At 37.8% G+C, this 16,904-nt stretch overlaps 1 protein-coding gene across 6 annotated transcripts in view; it reads left to right on the forward strand.

Moving 5' to 3' along the window:
- IPO11 (importin 11) overlaps positions 1-16,904 on the forward strand; it is a 212,120-nt gene that overhangs the window by 184,373 nt on the left and 10,843 nt on the right. For 4 of the 6 annotated variants that reach the window (XM_045061184.1, XM_023256975.2, XM_045061173.1 and 1 more), the window contains exon 30: positions 1,248-1,298. The exons of the other annotated variants lie outside the window; for them this stretch is intronic. In XM_045061184.1, coding sequence (XP_044917119.1) covers positions 1,248-1,298 — 51 coding nt within the window. The remainder of the gene's footprint in view (positions 1-1,247; positions 1,299-16,904) is intronic. 6 annotated transcript variants of the gene reach the window in all.

Raw genomic sequence — 16,904 nt, forward strand, 5'->3', positions numbered from 1 at the left:
TAGTACTATCTTCCCTCTAGTCCAAAAATATGAACTATTGTTTTTCCATTATTTGTCTCAAGAAGTATATTAGAATTGAAAACATTTATGCCATATTACAAACCAGTGAAAATATCATTTTAACACATTGTACTTTTAAATTGCTGTTTGCTGAATCAGCTCTGCGCGTGACTTTTTTACTGGTTTGTAATCAAGTCTTTAGCTTTTGATAGCCTCAAATATTTATGTGACTATCAGAGTTTTAAATTTTAACTTGTATCTTGGGGCACCTGGGTGGCTCAGTTGGTTAAGTGTTCGACTTCGGCTCAGGTCATGATCTCATGGTTCATGGGTTCGAGCCCTGCGTTGGGCTCTGTGCTGACAGCTCAGAGCCTGGAGCGTGCTTCGGATTCTGTCTCCAGTTCTCTCTGCCCCTCCCCCTTGCTTGTGCTCTGTCTTTCTGTCTCTAAAATAAATAAACATTAAAAGAAAATTTTTTTTAAATAAATTTTAACTTTTACCTTATATAGATCAAGCAGAATCTGCAGTCTCACCGAACTAAATTTTGGATACAACCAGGTGTCTGTGGGCTGAATGACATTGGCAAACTTGGCATCACAGTTTTCCGCTTTGACTGTAGCACATCTAAGCAAGTTGATTGTATTTTAGGTTGGGTTGCGTTTTATTTGCTAAATTCATAACCAGACCCTAAGTCTCCTGGCAAATACCATAAATCCTGAATAGGCCTTGTCTATTGCCTTCCCGTGAGTATTGTCTCCTGTGCTGCTGTTGTCAAATATAGCACTGGATCAGAAAGGGACAGAAGTGCTGCAGTATGGGAATTAAATTGTCTGAAAATCAGAGCCTTATAGGTAGCTAACATGTTTTTTTCCCCTTTCTCAGAGTAGATAGACCAGACCACCTCAGCCTGCTCTACCCCTCTGCCTTCCTGCCCTCCTTTCTCTTCCTCCAGCTCCTCCTGTCATCACCTCTTCCCCCAGAACTTCTCTTTGCCTATTAAATCCATCAGCTTTCCTTTAGACTTTTACTTAGTAGAATTTGGAGCACATTGCCAGAAGGAAAGTTACCTTATTTTCATTTGAAAATACTCTGTGATGTTGTTTCATAAATGTTCAGTCAAAATAGAATGTTGGAAGGGCATCCTAGGCTAGTGGTTGAGTTGGGAGGTTGTAAACCCTCCTAGTGTGATTTTAACCACCAAGAATTAGTCAGATGATTGTTTCCTGCTCTCATTTATTTACCTCTAGAAAAACTCAACAGACCTAGTAAAAGAATTGTATTTGGCTGTCACTGATAAGGTACTGTGATTTTTTTTTCTTAGTTAACTAACAGTAATCTTGAAGTTCATGATTTATAACCAAAATACTTTATTTTGCAAGTAATATGAAATTAAGGCATCATTTTACTGGTATTTCTGAACTGTCTTTTGACATTCCTAGCCCTATCACATTGAGTAATCAAGGTAAATGTAGGATTGTTGAAAATACTCTTATTCAACTTGCCTGCATTGTCAGGCTGGTTATGACTTTAGAGAGCCCTCTTTTTGCTTTTTCTTACCGTGCCAGTTCCATTACACTTTTCACCCCTGCTTTCTTGCTACCTCTTGACCTCATCCTAATTAGAGACTGATCCTTATCCAAAATCCTGAACTCTGACATTCCTCTCTCATCACAACCTCTTCTTCTTCACCATACCATGTCTCCTGAAAATTCTGTGGTGTACCTATATCTGGAGTCCTGTAATTTGTTCTCACTTTCACACTCTTTTTGTAAACTTTCTTATTTTCACTAACTTTCCCACCTTTTAACCTAAATGTTCTTGTTTTTCTGCTGCTGCTAACTTTGGACAAGCCATAGTCATAATCTTTGCCTCCCCACTTTAGACCTACTGAGTTTGTGGGCCTAGAAATCAGGCTTACGTATTTCTTAAAAGCTTCACATGTTATTTTGGTGTCCAGCCAGGGTTGAGAACCACTATAATAGGAATGAAATTCCCTGACCGTCTTTTATAGACATCGTGATTCCACCCAGCCTTTTGCGCCTTGTTTTCTTCACCCTGCTCTGTCTCCTAAACCAGACGCCTTGTCTCCATGAGTATCAGAGGTTTTCTTGGCGTCTGTTACAGAGCTCTCAGACTTGTCCTTACGTGTGGAGTAGCCCCTTAATCCTCTTTCCCTTCCCTCAGCTTACTCATTTACTGTTTTCCTCATGAGACGCTGTCTCTACTCACTGATCATCCTTCTCACCCATGCCCAGGTATAGAAGTAATCTCTCCCTCTCCTGGATTTACCTAGCATCTTCTCTGTACATGTCAACTGCTTATACCATCTTCTGCTTCATGTAACCTAGCAACTCACATCTGTGATCTCCTTGAGATTGGGAAACATGTGTCACTTATGTTTGTGTGTGCATGTGCTTATATCTTTGTATATTTCTGTAAAGCTTTGTTGAGTGAGCATTTTTTATATTACATATTAAAGTTTCTTAAACTAAGGCATTCTCTGTAATATTTAAAGCACTTTAACATACTATGTATAATATACTACTAGAACTTTTTTCCCCCTTTTTTTCCCTTTCATTTGAAGAGGTTGACTCTAAAATATACCCCTGTTTTCTTTGGGTCCTTGGACAACTATTCAAGTTAGTGAGGGTAGTGTCATCGGATCTGTTTCCCTCTGCCTTAAGATGACAGAAATCTCTCCTCTTTTCATTCCCAAAACAAATCTAGATCCATAACCTACTGTCTCCTTTCTCTTCTTGAAGCTTATTGGCACCAATGGGAAAGTAGCAGCAATACCATGCAGGCATAATTTTCCTAACTGACTTTATAGCTAATTAATCCTGGCAAGAACTGTGTATCCTGTGTGTTGTGGTCCATCATATTGGTGGTCTTTACATAAAATCCAGGAAACACTCCAGAATACTATTAGCCGTTAACCTGATCCTCATCCAAAGTTGTTGTTCATGTGGCTTTTAGTCTTCTCAAGCTTTTTATTGCTTTAACAATATGCCCCACAGGACATCTTGTAAAAAGCTACTTTGTAATCTGTAAGTAATATTTTGAGGGAATGACAGTATTTAATATTATTTGTTAAGAGTAATTAGTGCCAAAAATTATGTGATAAATAGAAACTGGAGATTTTTAAGACCTTATGTGCATTTATACCCTACCTTTCCTCGGGGTGGGGGGAATGTTTCAGGGTATACGAGTATCAGTCCCTAAAAACAATGTTCCAATAACAACATATAAATAAAGACTTGGGAAAATGCCAAGTATACATTTGGCTTTGGGAACATCCAAAGACCCTAGTTTCACAACTGTTAATTCAGAAGCTGGATGACGAGGTAAATTTTAGGATCAGTGTTGTATTTATTTAGGCGGAAATCCTTAACCTAAATTTCAGCCTGTCTATTGATTTCCAGGGGACTTTTAGAAACACCTTGAGATTGTACACAGATTTGGGTGAGGATGTACATTATGGGGAAGAGGTGATGTATGCCTTTTATAAGATTTGTTTAGGGCTAATAAAAGCTCAATTGAAGATAACCTCTTGACTGTTTCTACTACTTTTCCCTGTAGGATTTAGATATAGATCTTTGATTTTTTTCAGATACACAGTATGTGTTGTCTTCCCATCCTAATTTTCCTTCACTTGGCCCACAGGCTTTCTTTGTCTTGAATAGTGAGCGAACATTGAAGCACTTAGAACCAAATTGTTTTTAAGTCTGGCTAGTTGGTTATGCATAGTGTTTCCGTGCCACTAGCCAAATGCAATGTAGGCTGCCGAGAGAAATAGTAAATAAAGTTGGGCTTAGGGGGCCAGGGAGACAGTGTCCAAAAGTAAGAGAACCTTGGGATTATTCTTGTTGCCTTTTTTTTTTTTTTTTCCAATTCACTTGAGAATTGTTCTTATATATCACTCATGGTTTCCATAGCAGGAGTATGTTTTTCACAAGCCAATGTTTCCAAAGATTCCTTTCCAGTTTGCTTTCTGTGTCCTAAAAGTAAGAGGATGACTTTCAGGTTAATACACATTTTATCTGTTTTCTTGAACAAATCATTGAGCATGCATCAGGTACAGTGCTGGTGTGAACTGAGTGTTATGTGTCGGAAGATGACAGAGAGTCGAAGATGAGGTCTGAAGGACAGATTTAGGAGAGAAGCCTTGCCCCACATCATGGATGCTTTAGACAAGAGATATAATTTCCTTTGTTTTTTTGAGACTGTAAATTTGTTAAATTGGGGTTGTTTCTTACAAAGATGGAGATACAGGCTTTGAAATGATCCTTCTACCTAAAATCACCGAAAACAAGACAAAATTACGTGAAACAGCTTTTTTTTTAAGATACTGCAAATCAGAATATGAAGCATAATGATCTCTGAGAAAAAGAAAACAAACCCTCTGGTTGCCACAGTTTGCTACCTGGAGGGAGAGGAGGGGCACAGGGAGCCTGCTTGGGGCGGGGGGGTAGGGCACAGGGAGCCTCCTGGTCTCTCTGATTTGAGGAGATGAAGCTGGAAGATGCCAGAGTGGCTTGAATTACCAAAGAAAAGGGAGTAGCCCGCTTAGAACTTGGGGGATCTTGGGAGGGTCCCTTCTGAGTCTTTAGCTGAGTACTGATCAGCACATAGAAGTGCAGAAGTTACCCATGGCCAGGGAAAGAGCCTCCAGGAAGGATTTTGAGGGGAACGGTATTCTGAGCTGACACAGCCAGGACTGGATCGTGTTGTCAGAGTGCAAACCCTCAGGAATGATAGGGCATTAGGTAGAGGGTTCACAAGTGTGTGTCCGTGTTGGTACAGAATTATCCCCGTATTAGGTATTGTTCTGATCCTGCCAAACAAAGGTAAAAGCAAAATCTGAAAAGATTGAACTGTTACCAAGCAATGTAGTCACATCCTAGAACAAAACTCATGACTGTCATCTAGAAAAATTTCCATTACCTAACAGGGCAGAATTTATAATGCCTGGCATCCAGTAAAAACCTACTGGCATGCAAAGAAGCTGGAAAGTCTCCCTACTGAGGGGGAAAAGTCAATCACTTATAACTTCCCAAGAATAGATACCTATGGTAGAAATGGTAGAAAAGATCATTAAAACAGTTTTTATAACTGTGTTCCCTCAGTTGAGAAGCTAGAGGAAAGATTAATCTGGTAAATACAGATGTTAAAGATATTTTAAAAAGTGAAATGAACCTGTAGCGATTAAAATCTGGAATATCTGGTGGGGTTAATGTAGACGAAGTATTAGGGAACAAAAGATGAGTGAATTTGAAGATGAAGAAATAGAAAGTCTCCAAAAAGAAACAGGAAAAAACCCAACAAAGGAAGGGAGGTAAGCTGTGTAGGACGTGTGCAAGCATCCTCATGTACGAGTCACACAGGTCCCCGCATGACAAAAAGGAGAACAGAAGAAATATTTGAAGAAATGATGGCCAGAATTTTTCCAAATTTAATGAAAACTATGAGTTCAGAAGTCCCAGAAACTCAGAGAACCCCAAGCACAGGAAAAAAGACTGTAGACCAAGGCATATCACAATCAACTTGCTACTTACATCCAGTGTTGAAGAGAAAATCTTAAAACAGGGAGGAAAAAAAGATGCATTATATAGAGAGGATAAGAGATAAGAATGATAATAAACTTGTCATCAGAAACTATGCAGACGGGCTGACAGCAGAACAGCATCTTTAAAATACTGAAAGTGGGGTGCCTGGGTAGCTCAGTCAGTTAAGCATCCGACTTCAGCTCAGGTCATGATCTCATGGTTCATGGGTTCGAACCCCGCGTCGGGCTTTCTGCTGACAGCTCAGAGACTGGAGCCTGCTTCAGATTCTGTGTCTCCCTCTCTCTCTGCCCCTTCCCCGCTTGTGCTCTGTCTCTCTCTCAAAAATAAGAAACGTGAAAAAAATTAAAATACTGAAAGAAAACTTATTAAAATTTTCTCTTTACTGAATTAATCTTTTAGAATAAAATTGAAAGTAAAAACTATTTTGTTTATATTTACTACGTAGTTAATTTATAAAGTTAATCAAATTTTATTTTGATGACAGTGGATGATAGCATTCTGTCTTCTAGGTGTTTTTTTGTTTGTTTTTGTGTTGTTGTTGTTTTTTTTTTTAACAATGCAGAGTATTTATAGAGCATTTGCATAATCCATAACAGTATTGTAGATGACCACAGAAAATCTCTGATAGTGTCAGATTCATCTTACACTACTGGGTATATTTCATGCTACTGCTTGAATGAAGCCACAAAAGGGTAGGCATGAGTGCTTTATTTATAACCATCAGAGAAGTACTCACATTTGTTCCCTTCCATTTTGCGCTGTGATTCCTTTTTCCCTTCAGAATTGCTGAGGTAACTTCAGTTTTTTCTTCAGCCTTTGATACGTAGTGGTCTTTAAAGTCTGTAGATCGATAGTAGGAAAAAGCAGTCCTACTCAAGAACTGATTTTTTACGAACATCAAGTAGATCCCAGTTGTGAATTGTGACTGTTTTTATTGATGTCTCATGAAGCTGTTATGAAGAGGTACAGTTTGTGTTTGTGCCCCTGCCTTGTAGAAATTTAGTTTTTAAATTTTAATATTAAATAGCAGTTTGCAGAGTTCTGATTACAAATTATTGCTTCTGGTTTTGCAAAGAAAGCATTTGTACTATTAAAGTAATTTTTATCCATATGACTTATTTGTTGTCACTTCTGTGTTGGTTGTCACCCACATATTTTCAGCCAAATCTGATTATAGAAGATCTAACTTATTAAAATTGTGTGCAGATCCTCACCCTTCTGCATTCTCTTGAAAACACTTCTCTTAACTCTTTGTCAAATACTATATTCCTGCCTGCTGCAGTTATGCAACTGTTTGCTCTTGACTTCAACACAATGGCAAGAGTAGCTTCTTCAAAATGGATGGTTTCTCTTTTGTGTTTATTCAACATACATTTTTGTATGCTCACCATGTCCAAAGCATTGATCATTACAATTAGTATTTCCTCTACTATTATGTATACCCATAGAACCTATCTTCTGGTGTATATTGATTGGTAATATATACATATTCTTTACAGACATTGAATACCATTAGCTTATTACAAAGCCGGTTTCATACAATAAGAGGATTTCCTTTTTATGTATGTTTCTCTCTGAGTCTGCATTCTCTAAGTTCAATTACCTGACTATTAATGCTGTTGTTAGTGCATCCTTATCTTCATTTCCAGATGATGCTGAAATGTAAAAAGGGTTGTCCTAAGGCACATAACTTTACCTAAGGATATCTGTATAAAATATTTCAAAATTGTAGATTGAACATAGCTTTCCTGATAAGTGAGATGCTCAAAATCAACGTTAAGCTTACCCAAATCTTAGTAATACACTGTTTTAATAGGTAATTCAGCTTTTACAAAGTGTATGCTTGAAAATGACATTAAAACAGTTCAAGAGGATGGGCAACAATGAATTGAAATAATCCAACAGAGATGTAATAAAGACACAAATTGATAACCAGGCATCCTCCTGAGAAAGCAGTTCTTTCTGTGATCAAGCTAAAATGTTAATCAAAAAATAGTTTGAGATACAGAGGTTGAGATCTTTCACAGTAGGCTAGATAATCACAATCATAAGATGCTGGAAAAGAAAGTGCCATTGAAAATGCCCTTGAAACTAAATAAAGTAATGGCTTCTGAGTTTTTGTTTTTAGATGAGACTTCAGATTAATTGCTTGCTGACCTCAATATTGTTCTTGAGTTTTAGAAAATAGGCAACCTCATTGCTTCTTGAATTGAATTTATTTACCTGAATTATTGCTAAAAACCTTAATCAAAAATAGTTAAGTAACTTTGCCAGTGTGCATTTGGAAATTTTGGCAGTGTGGTATTAGACTTAGCGCTAAGTAAAGTCTTCGTGTTTATCCATGAAGAATATGGCCTCCTTTCGGAGAATGCATTTTCAATAACTTAGGTAACATTCCAGTGAACATGAGACTATTTTCTTTCTTTTATTCCTCCTTTTTCCTTTTTATTAATAAATTATCAGTAATGCTAATTGTGTTTTTAGAAGGAACCTGTCTTTTGAGGGAGGGGAAATTAAAGAGCCTTTACAAAGAATCCTTCTGCGTAGCAAGTTCCTATTTTGAAGTTTTGTGTTTTTTTGTTTTGTTTTGTTTTAATTTTAGAGAGAGTGAGAGTAGTGGAGAGGGGCGGAGGAAGAGAGAATATCTCAAGTAGCCTCTACACTCAGCACAGAGCCCCATGCGGGTCTCGTTCCCACAACTATGGGATCATGACCTGAGCCAAAAATCAAGAGTCAAGCACTCAACAGACTAAGCCACCCAGGCGCCCTGAAGATTTTGTTTTTAATTGTGACAATAACCTATACTCTTTTAAAAACCACAAAATTAATTATATGATATGAAATACCTTTCCCCAAGACAGCCTTTTACTGACGTATTTCTTTCCAAACATTTGCATATATAAACATCTGTATATAGTTCATAAGTAAACACTACAGGGGTGCCTGGCTGGCTCAGTCAGTGGATTGCACAACTCTTGATCTTGGGGTTGTGAGTTCAAGCCCCATGTTGGGTGTGGAGATTACTTAAAAATAAAATCTTTTTTTTTTTTAAAGATTATGCTGCTTGATTATTTAAAAAAATATTTTTAATGTTTATTTTTGAGAGAGAGAGAGAGACAGAGCGTGAACAGGGGAGGAGCAGAGAGATAGGAGACATGGAATCAGAAGCAGGCTCCGAGCTGGCAACATAGAGCCCGACATGAGGCTCAAACTCAAAAACTGTGAGATCATGACCTGAGCCGAGGTCGGACGCTCAACCGACTGAGCCACCCAGGCGCCCCTTGATTATTTTTAAATGTGGTAAATGCATGAGCCTGTTTCCATATGCATACATTTAGATTTGCATCATTTCTTTGAATAGTTCTATTTGATCACATTCCATTGAATGGATCTCCATCATATGCATTTCTTGAGCAGCACTTTTTTTAATTTTCTTTATCAAGTTTTTAATTTAAATTCCAGTTACCATACAGTGTAATACTAGTTTCAGGTATAAAATTAAGTGATTCATCGCTTGCATACAGTACCCAGTTCTTGAGCAGCACTTCCAAAGGTAGTTTGCAAACAACAAGGGGCTCAAGAGTATTCTTATTTCACAAGTGATATTATGTATCAATACTATGAGTGATGACAGTATTTGCCATTCTAAGATAGTATTTTTCTTGTCATCGTGTGGGCATTTGCACTGGTTGTGCAAAAACAACATTCCCCACCCAAAGGCAGGTATAACAGCTGGCCCTTGAGCATCAGTAAAGGCGATGGCAGCAAACTATGCTAGTAATCAGCCTCTTTTTTACTACCGTATACTCACATTTTGTTTTTTAAAGCCATTTTCATTGAGGAATGTTCTTGATGAAGTAGTACAAATGACCAGTTTCATTACATCACCACTCTCAAGTATGCATTTTTAAATACTTTCTGTGTCACGAGGGGAATGTTCTCTGTGACATCGGTTGTCATGAGGAAAAGTCCTTTTGCAATAGAGTTGTGAGCTAAATCATCCGTCTTTGTCATGCAATACCGTTTGAACATTGAAGAATGGCTGACAGGGAAACATGGTGATTTAGACTTGGGTATTTGGCATACATTTTCTCAAAAGCCAGGCTCTCACTTTAAGGAAAAACTAAGAATTTAAAAGTATGTGCCCATTGGTGGTATGAGTTATTCAATACCCTGGACAATATGCTAGAAAGCAGTAACTTGTTTTTTAATGTGCTTTTTCTAATTATGAGCAAGGCTGAGCATTTTCCAGATGTTTATAGTTCGTTTATATTCCTTTCTTACCTTCTTCACCCCAGTTTTTCTATTAGAAATTTTATTTGATTGTTCGTTTTTTGCTTTAAAGTAAGAGTTCTGTGATACATTGTATTTCCCAAGAATGGCCATAATAGTATGTCCCATTCCACATGCTGTTTTGGCAGGGTGACTTGCCCGCTCTCTGGGTCTCTATTTCCTTTCCTTGAAGTTGGTCAGTCTTGCTGATGCTTTCTGCCCTCCGAGTCAAATCATAAGATCTATCTTCTGCCTTTTTCCCAAGAAACATTTGTTCTTGGAACCCAGGTACCCAGTGTCCACAAAGAGAATGTGAGTCTTGTTTTACGCAGCTGAGGTCCCAGACAACAGTGAACATTAACTGCTAGGCACACAAATGAGTAACGCTATAGATGATTCCCCAGGAGAGTGTCAGTCCCCTCCAGCCTTCAAGTCTTCTCAAGTGAAGCCCATAGATCGTGGAGAAGAGACCATCTGTCCTTACTCTTCTCCACAGAATTCCTCAAAATTTAAAAATTAGTTGTTGTTTTATGCCACCTAGTTTGGAGTATCATCAGAAACCTGAAGAAGCTCGTTAGAGATGCAGAAATCAGCCCTTCATTCTTCATCCGTGTTTCATTCAGTTTGGTTTTTGCTTTTTGTTTTTTAAACCAGGAGCAGAATTAAACTGATGAGCTTGTTGTTGCAGGGTTGAGTGCACACTTGGTGGCACCATGAGTTGGGTCTCAGTGGGTAAATCATGGAGGGGTTTTATCAGATTGAGAGTGCTGGAGTTAGTCTTAGAATGGTCTTGTCAGGGATTGGTCAGAATTTGCAAACCATTCGTGTTACGGGGACAGTCAGTGGTCTTAATTTTAAGTCCTTAAGTCCCAACTGACCGTCAGGTCAGTTCCTCACTTGTCTTCGCTTGGAATGCATGGACCTAAATGAGCGGTCTTAAAAGACTGAGCAAGATAAACATTGCTTATCTTGCGTATCATGGTTTAGGGTAGTTTTTCTGTTTTCTGAGTCCTGGTAAAGTTCTGCACATTGTGGTCTCTCCTGCATTTCACAGATATTCCCTTAGAGCTATCAGGGGGCTTCTCACTCCCACGCGTACCCCCACAGCTACTTCATCAGACTCATTTTTGGAAAGATGAGCTGTTAGCTTTTGGGCGTAAACAGTGTAGATTCGCACTGCCCTTTGAGAGGGCTTCATTGTGTGAGTGAGTTTTCAGTGGTGGTAGTTGTCATCTTCTTTAATCGTCAGCAGTTTGTTTACTTTTGACTTTGTTTTCTCACTTTGCTTTTGTTTTATCTGGTTTTATGGAAACGCTACCCCACGCTCAAGAACATCGTTTCTCATGTTTTTATTTCGTGTTATTGATTTCATTTAAATCTTTAATCCAAGTGGAAATGTTTTTGATAAAGGAGTGGAGGAGAGTGTCCATTGTTCTTCGATGCAGCTCTCCTGTGCCACAAAACTAATCAAAAGCATATCTTTTTGCTGCTGTTTTGAAATACCACCTTTGTCAGATACTACAATGCCAGATTTGCCTAGATTTATTTCAGAAATCCAAATTTGTAGTCCCTTGACCTTACTATTTTAATTACTCCAGTTTAACAGTGTATTTTTTACACATTAATGATGTTTCTGAAGTTATTTTACTTGGAAATATATCATTATATAATTTTTAAAATAACCTGAACACTTTTATTAAAGAATTGTTTAAAAATCTCAATTGAAAATGGGAGTTAATGCTAATTAGAAAACACCAAAAACCATATTGTTTGAAAGTCAGAGACTTAAGACTTTGGCTGTTTTAATGCTAAGAATTGCAGGTTTATTTTCCTTCTAGGATATTTTGTAGATCAATCTCATAATACTCCATCGTGTTCTTTCAAGCATGCATTGAAAACAATTGCTTCTTTGTGGTCTCAGCCTAACTGAAATAAAAGACATACCTTGTATCAAAAGCTGGGGTGTATTACCGTGATTCAGGGTCAAATGAAGAAAATCAAAGAACGTGTCTATTTCCATTAATTTAAAACTATCTAAAAATAGTTTAATTCTCCTGTATATAGTGATATGTTCAAAAATGAAACATTACTTCTGCTGAAAGGGGATTTATTAAACTAAGGAATTTACTTATTAAATGGTTTGGATGTCACTATATCCTAGCCAATTTTTTTTTTCCAGTTTTATTTATTTTGAGAGAGAGAGAAAGAAAGAGCACAACCTTGGGGGGGAGGGTGAAAGCGAGGGAGAGCGAGAGAATCCCAAACAGACTTCTTTCTCCACACTGTCAGCGCAGAACCCAACACTGGGCTCGATCTCAAGAACTGTGGGATCGTGACCTGAGCTGAGCAACCCAGGCGCCCCTCTCCTAGCCACTGTCATTCATTTTTACATGAACCCAAGCAAGGTGAAATGATCTGTGACAGACCTTAATACTGCTTTTGCACAAATCAGTTGATACTTATTTTGTATCTCACATATGATAGTCTATGTGAATATCATATGAATAAGTCATCCAATTTTTCTTGGATTGTCCCCTTGAAATAAAACACTTTAAAGTAAAACAAATAGAAAGGGAGAAGGCTTTTGTTATAGAAACTATTTAAGTATTGAGACTTTCTTTCAACTTAAAGCTGAATTAATTTCTTCCCCACCACTTTTTTTCTGACCTGGAAGAAACTGCAATGCAGAGACTAGTGAGTTTCTTTATTAACCCATTACAGTGAAAATTACTTTATGTCCTTGTGCGAGTTACACAGTTACATTTGCTTCTAATGCAAACGTGGGTCCTTGTAGAATAGTGATTCTCAAGTGATTGTTATTTTATTCCCCCCCACCCCCCAGGAGACTTACAGCATTGTCTAAAGATATATTTTATTGTCACAAGGCTGAGAAGTACTACTGTAATTTAGTGGGTGGGAGCCAAGAATGCTGCTAAGCATCCTACAGTACTCAGAACTGAGTAATAATTCATTTTATTCCACTGAACATTGGGTAGTTGGAGGAGTGTCTCTTCAGAAACATTGATGTAGTTGCCTACCGTGTACCAAATAGCGGCCAAGTTGTATAGGGCCCGATATGCCAGATAAGTGTGGTGGGAACTATAATCCCTTTCATCCCCCAAAGAATTCCACGTCCTAATCCCTAGGTCCTGCGAATAGGTTACATCCCCCTATGGATATGTTTGGTTACGCTGCAAAGTAGAATTAAGGTTGCTCATCAGGTGATTGTAAAGGAGATTATCTAGGTAGTGCTGTTGCTTTGAAAACAGAGGAAGACAGCCCCTAGAAGCTGGAAAAAGCAAAATAACAGATTCTCCCCTAGCCTTCGGGAAGGAAAGCTGCCCTGCTGACGCACCTTGATTTTAGCCCTGTGAGATTGTTCTGGACTCCTCATGTATAGAACTATAAAATAATAAATGTGTGGTAGTTAGGGCAACCATAGAAAGCTAGGAATTTGGATTTTGTTTGGTAGGAATAGGCAGCCATCAGAAAGTTGTCACCAAAGCAAAACCGTAGTAAGACATCACCTGTCAGGGTGGCTAGAATAGAAAGACAAGAAATGACAAGTGCTGGTGAGCATGCATAGCCACACTGATATGGTGGGAAAGAGGCAAGCTTTCAGTGTTGCTGGGCTTGCTGCTACTTAAGAGAATTTTATAGCATTTTCCATTTCCAGGATCTTAGCCCCTTCCCTATTCACTTCACTACAAATTAACTGCTTCTACTCAGTGATTACTGATGCTATTTGATATGTCCACATGTCCAGCTAGCTTTCCTTAAACCTGAGTAACTGAGAGAAGTATCTTCTGTTTCTTGTCTGTCCTCTTTTCCTCTCCACACATTCTCCCTTTATCTCCCCCTGTCTCTCTGTCTCTGTCTCTCTCTCTCTCTCTCTCTCTCTCTCTCTCTCTCTCACACACACACACACACACGCGCGCGCGCGCGCACACACACACACACACACACACACACACACACACACACTAACTACCCCATTCCAAAAAGCAGTTGATGCAGCAGCCCTTTTACCATTTAATATAAAAAATAGTGTTACACCACTAATTTTCATCTTACCTTAACCTCCCCCTTTCATTGCATTTAGCATTACAAGGACCATGATTTATTTTATCTTTGAATCCCTGCACTTAGAATGGTACAAAATGGGTTCTCACTAACTTTTTGTCAAATTAGATGTTAGTGGTAGCAAATTTCTTAAATCCTTAGGTCAGCAGTTAACATGAGCTATCTACTGGAGATTTGGGTGACCTTCGTTCAGGAAAGATCTGGCATTTGGTTACCTCCATGTTAACTCACTGCTTTGTAATTGGTTCTAAAGCTCTACGTGTACTTATTTCACTATGGATGTATTCCTTGAACAAAAACCAAAGGTCACCCTCAGAGATTGGTACATGTTCATTTATAGTTCTAAATCTCACGGGTGTTGGAGATGTTCTGATTGTCGTAATTTCATTTTTTGTGATCTAAACGTTAATAGGTTTAGTTCTCTGAGATTTAAGTAAACTGTACTGGTGAAAGTGGGGCAGATATTTTGAAATGCTTGAATTGTGGTGTTTTCTAATTATTTTTCAGTGTGTTACATCTTTGTTTGTGCAACGGTGGTGTTTTGTTGAGTTTTCCATTTGGCTTTTATGTATCACTCAGTAGTACAGGCACCGGCTGTGAGTTCCTTGTTTTGCACCAGGCTTCCTTCCACAAATAAATACACAACATAGTTTATTTAAATCATGCATGAAATCATTTCAAGTACCCTAGTCAATTTAGGCTAAATAGCCATAGAGAACAGTATTTCCCTTTCCAGAACTAGTGGGTTAATGCAGGTCTTAAAATACTGCAATTTCTTGAATGATTTTGCTATATCAGCAGATGGTCATGATGGAAAGTTTTGTTCCCTCATTCATTCCCATCATATTCTGTCATTTTTATAAATTATTGATGGTTTACAATTTGATGAAGTGATCACCCAGTTTTTGAAATAGATTGAGAGCACTGACTCGTTATTAAACTTTATTGCCTTTACAGGTTCCCTCTTAGCATTTCTTATTTATAGCACTTAACTTTTTAACCTTTCATTTTTTTTTATTATTTATTTATTTATTTATTTTTTTCAACGTTTATTTATTTTTGGGACAGAGAGAGACAGAGCATGAACGGGGGAGGGGCAGAGAGAGAGAGGGAGACACAGAATCGGAAACAGGCTCCAGGCTCCGAGCCATCAGCCCAGAGCCCGACGCGGGGCTCGAACTCACGGAGCGCGAGATCGTGACCTGGCTGAAGTCGGACGCTTAACCGACTGCGCCACCCAGGCGCCCCTAACCTTTCATTTGATAGCTTGATCTTGTGAAGCATTTTATCAAAAGACTTGAGATTCTCCTAAGATGTGTTCAGTGATCTCACTTCTTGGAACCAAATAGGCAGTTGGAACAATAAGGAGACATAAGGAAGCAGGTGTGTCCTGTGTTAGGTTGGCTTACACTTGTGATGTTCGCATCTCTCAATACCTTTAATAACAGTGTAGGCAAAAATAAGTGATACTCAGAAAACTTAATCCAAGGTGACATTTAAATTGTTAACTAGAAATCTCATCTGGTTTTTCCTATTTCTCTTTGTCCTCTTTCCATTTTCTGTATCACCTGGAAACTACATATAATTGGCTCAATGTATTATGGAATATGTTTGGTTTTATAGTCTGTTGTCTCACAGAATGGGCAAACATGAGTATTGATGACATTTCTGAAAAGGAAGTAGAATCAAAGGCAGTGCTGAGCACTAACACATTTAGATATGTCTAGGAGGCTGCTGTTTCCTAATTGAGGAATACTGATCACACACCCCTAAACATTCTGTTACACTTTGTTATACAATCATTTTTACTTTGATGATAACATGAACGGAAGGAGGACATGTTTCTATTTATTTATTATTTATTTCTATTGTTTCTATAGAATTTATTATTAATTTAGTTATATATTAGAATTGATCTTTTTTAATGTTAGAGATAAGTCCATGAAGATAGTCCTTAATTTATTGCTATGATTGGTTTACAGGAGAAATGCTTTTATAAAACAGGTAAAGGTTCATTTCAAAAGGCAGCATATTTTTATAGGATTCTAAAAACACACCTATGGTCATAACTTTTTTATTGGTGCAAAACTTATTCTCCTACACATTACCATTTTGTGGTATCTTATCATCCCTCTGGCCTTCTGAGTAAACTGGTGGTAAGGGTAGCCAGTGGTGGTCTTGTGATCTCTAGGTTTAGTTGAACCTAAGATGGTCTCCTACTGGGTATATAATGACAGAACTGAACAATACTACCAGTAAGCTTAATTTAGTTCCTGTAAATAAAAATTCTATCCTATAAATAGAATATGCCTTTTTAAAATGTTCGTGAAATATGAATAAAGAGGAGGTATGTGGGGGGGGGGTGAACATAAATATAAAATATTAGGTAAAAAGTCACGTATAACTTCAGGGATTATGCATGCACTTCCTGGCTAGTCAGTGGAAAATCTTGTCAGAATTGACAAGTTTTTCATAAATTATAATTGCCAAAAAAATTAACAATTAAAAATCATGGAAGAAAAGTTTTAAATGGATTCCCCATTTTTCTAAAAACAAGCAAAAAATTTTCCATTAACAGTGTTTCTTATTTGCTCATTTTCTAAATGGTTTTACTGGAATGTACTATTAATGAAAAAAAATGTGTAGTTTAATGCATTTAATATTGCTAATGACATCCTTTCATCAGCAGCTTGTCTTCTCTCTCTCTCCTCTCCTCTCCTCTCCTCTCCTCTCCTCTCCTCTCCTCTCCCCTTTTTCCTTTTTCTTTCTCCCCATTTTTCCTTCAGTCCTTTTTTTCTTATTTTTTGGGCTATCACATTTTAAAGAAAAGATAGAACTTAGAAAACTGTGGGAACTGTCAGGAAATAATAAACAGAAAAAAGAAAAGAGTAAGTTTTTGTATTTATGAAGATAGATGCAGAGAAGTAAGTTACCATTAGCAAATTTAACCCAGCATTAAATTCACCATTTATTCCTGTAAAA

This window comes from Felis catus, chromosome A1 (assembly GCF_018350175.1).
Source record: "Felis catus isolate Fca126 chromosome A1, F.catus_Fca126_mat1.0, whole genome shotgun sequence".
Taxonomy (NCBI): domain Eukaryota; kingdom Metazoa; phylum Chordata; class Mammalia; order Carnivora; family Felidae; genus Felis; species Felis catus.